General features: G+C 39.4%; 1 protein-coding gene and 1 long non-coding RNA gene across 8 annotated transcripts in view; one reads left to right on the top strand and one right to left on the bottom strand.

Annotated features, from left to right (window-relative positions):
* rnf103 (ring finger protein 103) overlaps positions 1–9,691 on the top strand; it is a 45,753-nt gene that overhangs the window by 5,643 nt on the left and 30,419 nt on the right. For 4 of the 6 annotated variants that reach the window (XM_007541671.2, XM_007541670.2, XM_016665809.1 and 1 more), the window contains 3 exons: positions 180–295; positions 7,467–7,889; positions 8,040–8,172. In XM_007541671.2, coding sequence (XP_007541733.1) covers positions 180–295; positions 7,467–7,889; positions 8,040–8,172 — 672 coding nt within the window. Of the gene's footprint in view, positions 1–179; positions 296–7,466; positions 7,890–8,039; positions 8,173–9,691 lie in introns of those variants that run through there. The other 2 variants (XM_007541675.2, XM_007541673.2) reach the window with 2 other exon arrangements.
* LOC107834436 (uncharacterized) lies at positions 3,372–6,783 on the bottom strand. Of its 2 annotated transcripts, XR_001660234.1 has the most exons (5): positions 4,798–6,783; positions 4,604–4,679; positions 4,134–4,514; positions 3,715–3,889; positions 3,372–3,519 (listed from the first exon to the last, which is right to left on the bottom strand). It is a non-coding gene; the product is annotated as an uncharacterized LOC107834436 (long non-coding RNA). The 2 variants fall into 2 exon arrangements; XR_001660233.1 differs by having other exon boundaries at positions 4,604–6,781.

Raw genomic sequence — 9,691 nt, 5'->3', positions numbered from 1 at the left:
AGATGTGTTTATCCAGTTTGGTTTACTGCACTTACCATAAAAGTAGAGAAAAATATGTATTCAAATTGGTATTCCTTTAAATACAGAGGGACACTATTTTTTCCCCCCACAAAACAACTGTCTGTCTGAACATGTTAATTTTCACTGTGACATCATCATATCCACTTGTATACTTGCAGGTTGTAGCCCAGGACCAGGAAGCTGTGCTCAGTCAAACGAACTGGGGAAAAATGGTGCTGAAGCTGTCTCAGTTTGGAATCAGAACTGGAATCTTAAACTGCTCCACTGACTTTAGGTAGGAATTGGCTAGTTCATCCCAAAATGTGCTTTTTAAACTAACTGTACAGAACCTAGTTATATGGATTGGTGCTCTGTTAAAGTGGTAATAGCTTTGAAGTGTTTTTGAAAAGTTTCTTGTCATGGAAAAGATGCAAAGCAACTAAAATGAGTCGGCGCAGTAGGATTTATTGGATGTATAGAATAAGTAAATGGTATTTGGCCTGTACTCCTGGTCCACTGGATTTATCAAGTCCAGAGGACCCCAAAGCACGTCACACTGCATTCAGTCCTTCATGCACAGTTTGACAGAGGTGAGACTGCCATTCACTGGTGGGTGAAATGTCTTGCCCAAGGACACAATGACAGAGGCGGTCAAACCAGCAACCCTATATACCAGTGTTTCTCCACCCTGGTCCTCACCCCCCCTGTCCTGCATGTTTTAGGTGTTTCCCTTCTGCCACACACCTGAATTGTATCTCTGGGTGATTAACAGGCTTCTGCAGTACCTGATGGTCATGGTGTCATTTGAATCAGCTGTTCTGGAATAGAGGCTCCAGAGCAGGGGGGCGGTGAGGACCAGGGGGGAGAAACACTGGTGTATAATGTAGGGTTGAATGGCCTATGGAGGCATATAGGAAATAGCCATCAACTGATCTGAGTCCTTATCATTATGTTATCAGGAAATATCAGGATTTATTTGAGTCTAGAACTACAACCTCGAGGTTCTCCTTTGGTGAGTGCTGCAGATGTCAGGGGAATATTGAACACAGCTGCTGCGCTGATGGCCTGCCCACAACGAGGAACAGACAATATAAAAGGAAAATCTCATTACATGAACCGTGACCAAAGCAGTGTTGACCAATTTCATGATAAGACTATGCACATGACCTAAAGCAGAAGAGGGGTAAGGAGCACATTACAAAATGTTGCATTATATGCCAGTGCATGACAGCCTGACCTCTGACAGGTTACCCCAGGGCAGCTGTGGCTACAGTCCAGTAGCTTGCTACCATCAGCATGAATGACTGAATGTTGTGTGAAGGTGTTAGGGTTTTTTAATCAGGGTACACTTCAGATTTGTATAGTTTCTCATTGTAATTTTTAGAGCATAAATAAAAAATTTTCTAGTCCTTCTGTCAGAATATTTCCTTCTTAACTTAAGTAGAACGAATGATGTTTCTTGGTCCAGTATTTCTTTTAGTTGTGCTCCACACAGGGGCAGACATCCTTTAATTCAATGTCCCTTCTGAAGCTTATGTTCATCCTTCAACATTTTTTTTCATTATGTTCTTGGTTTTTAGCTGTTGTGCAAATGATTATCCATCCCCCCTGCATGTGGCCTTAAAACCTTACCATATTATTGGATTGATCATATTTAAATGAAAATATTTTTACATTTTCTCCTTTATTAAAGTAATATGTTATCACCCAAGACTGATTGATTAAACCTCCATTGTTTGATGTAATTTACTTAAAAAAGGAGGAAAAAGGAAGGAGCATAATGTGCAATAAGAATTATAGATTTAGGAATTTACCACATTTTGGAAATCAAGCTCCAGCAGATCAGAGCTGTGTGATCATGTGTGAGGATCACAGGCTTCAAAAAAAGGAGGTTTAGATGGATGCAAGTCTGGACTGAACACATTCTTCAATAGGCTCAGCTCTGGAACAAACTAAGCATCCTCTCCTACCCCAAGCCACACAGATATCCCAGCCTTCTTTGACTTTCTCTTTTCTGTCACACCTCAAATGTTTTATGTTCCACCTCAGTCATGGAATCTTCTATAAATTTATCTTCAACCAAATAAGGTTGCTACTCCCTTTGCCTACCAATTCCACCCGTTTATCTCTAGAAGTCAGGTGAAGAGGCATCTACACTCTAAGAAATAATCCTGTAAATTTACAGTAACATACTGGCAGCTATAGATGCCAGAAGTTTATTGTAAATGCACAGTAGCTGTACCGTAATTAATCCTGACTGTAGATTACCGTCAATGCAAGTACAGCATAGATACTGTGAAAGAACGGTAAACTACTGGCATCTGTAGCTGCCAGTAGTTCACCGTTCTTTTGGAAGAATGGTAAAAAATAAAAATACTGGTAGCTACAGACGCCAGTTTTTTTTTTCTTTTTTTTTTTAACCGTTCTTTCAGATAAACGGTAAAAAAAAAAAAGCTGCTGTCTGTAGATGCCAGTATTTTACTGGACATTTACCTTTTTAATCCTGTACCTTTTAAAGTGGTGTACTGTAAGTAAATAATGTAATGACGCCAACAGGGTTTATTAGAAATAAGAGCGAGCTGCTAGTCCTGAGGCTGCAGCTCTGAACTCTCCGCTCTTCCGGTGTTCTGTCAGATCAGCATCGGTCCTGGTCCACCTGCTCCCCTGATCCCCCGTCCACATGACGGGTCCATCACATGTGAGTGGAAGTCAGCAGTCAGACAGGGGAAGCCCATAACACTCTACACATAACAGTGATCACAATGCAACTTACAACAAATACACATAACCATATGGACCCCAGCAGAACTAAAATACAGAATCGTTAAAATACTACGGTGGTCGACAGGTGCAAACACGAGAAAAACAAATACAACAAAGAAAAGACGCAAACAAAAAAGAGATGCAAAAAATATATAAAAATAAGTGTTCCAGACCACTAGAGCTTTGTGTCCGAGTTCAGGGTCTGCATCATTTCAAGCTTATTCTTTCATGGGCTGAGAAACGACCCGGTCTACGGAAGTGGGGTCCTGCGAAGGCAGAGAGCATTGCAGAGAAGCTGTAGCCTTCAGCTAGCTGCCTAGCCTCTACCTCGGTGCTATGTTGCTTAGCAACCGTGACAACATGATTTAAACAATGTTTGTAGGCGAGAATGTAGATGTATAAATCTCACATTTCTGCTCGGTTCATCAGTGCATCACCTAATTGCAATATNTAACAAAAAAGTGTGTTATGATCGATTAAATGCGCTGATACGTCATTGTGCTGCTAAACACATAACGCTGAGTGGAGTGGAGTACCGCTCCAAGATGGCCGCCCTAAATCTCGTCAGCGACAATAGGCGAGAGCGGTCCATGAGGGTCTATCCTGAATGAGATGCCACTCAAAGTCCATCAGGTTTTTGATGAGGGTGGAAACCTGAACATTGACCGTCACTTTTTATTTTGAATGGTCTTTCTGGATACCATCTTCCCATGACCGGCTTTTGTGCCCCTTTCTGGGTTAATCCCAATGAAGCGACTAAAAAACAAAATCAAAAAATGGGAAAATTCCTGAGAGAAAATAAATAGTGTGGCATTCTGAATACAGCTGGTACAATATATAAATAAAGCTGTTTTTAATTACGTAAAGAGAAATCACCACCTTTGTCAAATGTTAATCATAACTTGCTTTAAAACCATGTCATTGTAAAAAAAATTATAGGAATGGTTTTACCGTTGAATGAACCAAAGTCTTGGCTGCCTCATGTTGATATTGGAGGTTGAAGATGTAGAAGATGGACAACACTGTCCTGTCTGGAATGTTGGCTGGACCCTCTCAAAGACAATATGGCCTTCAATGCTGACCATGCAGAAAACTGCTTGCCACAGGGACTGTAATAAACCAAGTCCTTAATTGGAAGAACATAAAACAAATCCTCTTATTGATACAGTATGCATTTAAATGATCATCACAATAAAGAGTGTCCACTCTGCCCGGTAAAGTAAAAGCAAGGATCTTAAACTCCTCGATTGTTGTGGAAGTCACATCAATGTTGAAAACTGTAGGCTGGATTAATTTACAGAAGTTGTAGAGGAATTCATGGTACTTTGCGCTGAAGGTGAAGTGTGCTTTCAAAGTTCATCAAAAGCTACCTTGGATGATCTTGTGATCACTGAAGGTGAAGTGTCTTTGGTGTTGCTCTTGTTTTCACCAACATGCAGAAGGAAGGGCTATCCTGGTTCCACACCAATGAGGAAGGCTTCAACACTGGCTTGCATCTTTGACATAATGATAAGACGAATAATAAAAATTATTAATAAATATATTTAACAGCACAGCTATATTCAGATGGCAAACAAAGCCAATGAGAAAGTGCTTCTACAAAGAAGTAGGATCATTAGAATAATCACATATCTGCACATATCTGAAAACATGGTCCACAGTTTGACATGAGCTGTTTTTAATTCTTCTTGTGGCCTTTAGATGTAGGACGAAGCACATGAACCAACGGAAGAATGCCTGGTTTTCCCAGCCTGGAGGAACCACAGGATAAATAGCAGACACATTAGGATAATAAATAAACATTTTAAAGAGAAGTGTGAGCAAAACTAACCAGACCCACCTGTGTGTGTGTCACCATCACAGTCATTCAAAATACTTTGTCCACCCGGTTTACCCTGGAGAGCATTTTTCACCACCTACAACATAAAGCATAAAAATGTCAGAAATAATTACCATGAACACAACTCAGACATTAGGCATTATAGAAATTAGTCAGCGTATAGAAACATTCTGGACAGCATTTCTTCTGCCAACCTGTCAGCAGAAATGTGTTGAAGTCATCATAACAGGCTTCAGTCACCAACATGACGTACTAAAGAAAAAAAAAGAGGCAGTCAATATGTCATTGTGTCAGTTATGTCAGTTTAACCACCGACACCCCGTGCTACACCTGCTTGGCTAGCTTTAGCTGCTAACAAAAATAATAAACCAAGGGTGCTCACGTCAAGTCCTCGAGAGGCCATGCAACTTTTCGATGCATCTTTCCTCCAACAGACCAGGATCAGCTCTGAACAGACCTGCTAACCAGCCATTCATTTAATTCAGGTGTGTTAATTGGAGCAGGGAAGCATCTGAAAGTTGCAGGATAGCAGCTCTCAAGGACTGGACTTGAGCTCCCCTGTACTGAACAGTCGTACCGCGATATTCAAACAAATAAACTTATGTCAAGCATAAGTTGATACTCTTGCGCAAACAGAAAGTTATAAATCATAAAAAAATAATCAAAATCAAAAACATGATGATCTTAACATGGAACTTATCTTGTTTTGTTTTTTTTAATAGATCTTTATTGAGATACAGAATACATAACAGTATAAACGCAGCATACATTGTAGTATAATGTCCGCCAGGGAGTTACAAACATTGAGACAACGCATCACCATTACATTACATAAATACATTAAAGAAAGAACAAAAAGAGCATGTTTTAATAGCTTTGGGGAACTTACCTCGTTATGATAAGATCCAGACAAGACGCCACACTGCTGTCTCCCATCAAACACGTGACGTCACAGATACGTTGCGATTGTGGGAGCAACTCTTTATCAAACACCATCTCTTTAGAGAAACTGACAAACCCATCTTTGAATTTGACTAAACAAGTGTTTAATTAACATTGTATTTTTAACATACAACACCAACACTGGTAATCTAACACTTTTGATTATGCTCTATAGATTTCGATTCATTCCCTGAAAGAATTATTATGGAAAGTATTTTTTTCTTTCCATTTAATATTGTCTTTAAATGCTGGTTCTCTAAGATGCAAATACAAGTAAAATGTCTTGCCTTGGGAAAAAAACTGTATTGTACAATTATTTTATGGTAGTTTACTGCCAGTCGTCAGTCTTGATTGTGACAACAGAAGAAGACATCAAATTGACAATATCCTACTGTATTTTGGAATAACAGTATGTTACTGCTGGAATTTCACTGTAAATTTACAGCCATTTCTAAGAGTGTAGAGAGGTTGAACTCACCACACTGTTTCTGTATACTATGTATGTGTGTAAATATGTATGTGGGTATCTGTCTGTACATATGTATAACATCTCACAGCTTGCATGTACAGATGGATGTAGCATTGTAATACAGCTGCCATCCAGAAGAGGGCGACACTGGCCATCCTTAAGCAGAGCCAGTTGATGAGACAAATAATCTTAATGGAGGCATACCAGAATAGGGTCCAGAGTCCAGTGTGCAATGCAAAATGCACTTTATGCAGTTCTGTTCTGAAATATAAATACTTAACAATGTCCTTAAATTTCACCTTAATACTGGTGATTTATCTTTGCTGCTTATCAGAGCAGGGCTAACAGGAATTACTACTAAGCTATACAGGTGAGTGTAATTCCTGGAAAGCAGAGGGCATTATGCAAAAAACTTGTAACATGATTGAAAAAGACAAGGTACCAATAAGCAATGTGGATAGTGAGGGTTTTCACAAATGAATGCATTTCCTGGAGCCAAGTCCTTTGAAACAACCAGCTGCCCGTATAGAGGGGCACTACAACAAGAAGAGAGCTGAACTGAAAGCATGACTAACAGCACGAAGTTAGTGCATCTACAATCACTCTCAACACTGATTGTAGACTGCCCTGACAGCAGAGCCTAAAATCTTTAACCTAAATGTTATAGTGTCTTTATAGTTTTATATTTCTTTGTTCACGAGGGAACATGGAGGAAGGAGTTTTACATTTTAATTCTTTGTACCTTTTTGTATTCAGCAACCTAATAGATTACTATTATATACTTATATGTTATAAATATTTAAGTTCAATAACATTTTTCTTGTTTATTCGGTAAGTATTCAGTACAGCCGACACAAAATAATTTTTTAAAATTTAGGGTTATGGCACAAGAGGTGGCACAGTCAGATTTAAAGCAAGGCTAGATACAAAGAAAACACAAAGCAGCTGTGCAACAGATGGACTTCATCTTCACTGTCTGCACGTGCATACAGTAACACTTAGGAGTCAGCCTGCTTACTTTGAAGGAAAATGCTGTTGCTTGTTTCTTCCTAAACTTGTTGCTTCAAAAACTTGATCCTTAAACACAGCCTGTTTAAGCTCCCCTATGGCAGAAGACTACAGTTCATCCGGACCAGAACTTCCTGCCACTAGAACAGTTTCTTTCCTTTAGCTATTAGACTGTTGAACAGTCGATATTTGATTCTGGCATAACACAGTCACTTTATCAACCTGCTACTCAGCACATGCATACATATTTTTGTTTTTCATATTCATATTTTATTTCATTATTTATTTTTTACATCAAAACAATTTCCTAACCTGCGAACTTGTTTACTGGCAGTGGCAATAAAAGTGATTCTGATTATGTTCATTTCCAAAACGCATTCACTGTCAGTAAAATGGATCTCTGTAAAAATTTATTTGACATCTTGGTTGTCTTCTTTCCACTAGGTCATGTATCAAACGTGGTTGGCAACGCTCAATGGTCATCATGTCTGCTCCTCAAACTTCAGCTTCAAAGGGTAAAGTGATGCTAAAAGAATATGTTGGACAGTACATTGAAACTGAACACATCTTTCGGTGGATGACCTCCCACCTGGCTCGTCGAATCAAAACTGTACATCAGTCTGCACAACTACTTGAGGAGTGGCACTCTGATCCAGCTCATCCAATCAAGATGTTTCTGTTCACCCATCTGTCCCAACCTCCTGCCTTCTTCTCCTCACTGTCTGTTAAGTTCACTGGCAGAATCGAGTTTATTTTTGTGGATGTACGTCACTGGGACAACCGGAGCACCCTCTTAGATATTGGTGTGACACAGAGCCCTTCTTACATACTTAAGATGCCAGAGGGTGTCTATCACTATGGTAACAGGTAACAGTGAGCATGGACAAAATTTACTATAATTTGTTAGAGACAACTATAAATTGTCTTTTGTCTTTCATGCTACTTTTTCTATGTTTCTTTCTTTAATGTTAGAATTATACTTCTTTTAAACTTTTTTTTTCTTCTGTCTTCCTGAAGCACTGGGGAGTTTCTGTCTCTTGCTGCCATGGATACATTCCTGCGTTCGGTCCAGCCTGAAGTCAATGACCTGTTTGTCCTCAGCCTGGTACTCATAAATTTGCTGGCCTGGATGGACTTCTTCATTACACAGGTCACTTATTATGTTTTAATCAGACACTTTGGGGCAAAGAGCAAATCCTGAAGTTGTGTGGTTCTCTTTTAAGCTGGTTTAAAAATGTTTATTTTACCAGGCTATGTTGTAAACAAGAACCAGTTCTTATTCACAGCATAATCCAGTTAAAATGTTCTCTAAAAGTGCTAAAACACAAAAATGAAATTCAGTGTAGTCCAGATAATAGCAGGTGTCGTCTCAAGGCACTTCACAAAAAAAGATAGTTTCAATTCAATTACACATACATTCCTATTGATGCATGTGGCCTGTATTTGTGTGGGTTTTGTACGACACACACGATGCGCGATGGAGATGTAGTCGTGCTCTTGCGTAATGCGCATGACCCACTGAGAGTAATTTTTTTTTACAAATTACGCTGAATAATGAAGACATGAAAGCAAAGCCTACCCCTGTGATCCATGGGAAGAAGAGGATGGGGATTCCCAGGTTCAGATGGTGTGTCTAAGATGGCTAGATTTTTGATTAGATTTAACTGTTTAACCTTCCTGCAATCTTAACATGACGCTCAGGAAGAGCATAGTAGATGTCATGGTTGTCCAAACGCGTGACCCATCAGCTCTTCAGTATGTGAAAACTCAAAAAAGCTCATAAACCGGCGACCCCGCCAGAACCGCACACACGGTAAAGAGCTCAGGCGAGATCCAAACGACCGGAAGGGTTCAAACTCATCATTCATTTTTAGCTTACAGAAGAAGAGTCAAGCAGCCAAATAAATACAAGTAAACTGACCAATAACATTTAGGCTTAGGATGGACATGTGCCCACCCACACAGACTCACACAGATGTGGGCTACAAGATTTTTTAATACAAAAGATCTTATTTTCCTCCATAATTTTGTTGCTAGTAAAGAGGGTTAGATAATAAAAAAAAATCTAAAATCTATTCTTTTCTTTTTTTAGAGAAAAATCTCAAGGCATGCACAGTACATACAGCTGCACGTGCTATGGTCTGATCACATAATAATGCAGGGTTTCCCCCAGAAAACTTGCTAAGCTCGGTGATCGGGGCGCCGAGGCGGTCCACCGTGTTTTTGTATTAAAATATGTTAAGCAGACAGGAAAAGTAAAAATATTACTGAGTAATTATATGTTACGAGAAAACATTGCCAGTGAAACCTGTCTAAACCCACAGCTAGTCTTAAAAACAACAAATCAAAAAATACAATTAAAATGAATATCAATTATTTGCACTTCTGTTTAATCAAAATTATGTCAGCACCTCCATAAGGCCCCAGGCCTTCAGGGGCCCATAAATGCTAATATTTAAACACAGACCACATATGTGTAAATGTAACATTTGTTAATTTAGATCACAGGTGTCAAACTCCAGTCCTCGAGGCCCGGTGTCCTGCAACTTTTAGATGTGCCTCTGCTGCACCACACCTGAATAGAATAATTAGGTCATTAGCAGGACTCTGGTGAACTTACCTACACAAGGAGGAGGTAATTAAGCCATTTCATTCCAGTGTTTTGTACC

This window comes from Poecilia formosa, unplaced genomic scaffold (assembly GCF_000485575.1).
Source record: "Poecilia formosa unplaced genomic scaffold, Poecilia_formosa-5.1.2 Scaffold623, whole genome shotgun sequence".
NCBI classification, from domain to species: Eukaryota; Metazoa; Chordata; class Actinopteri; order Cyprinodontiformes; family Poeciliidae; genus Poecilia; species Poecilia formosa.
The sequence above is the reverse complement of the archived record's forward strand: the minus strand, read 5'-3'. Positions and strand labels throughout refer to the sequence as shown.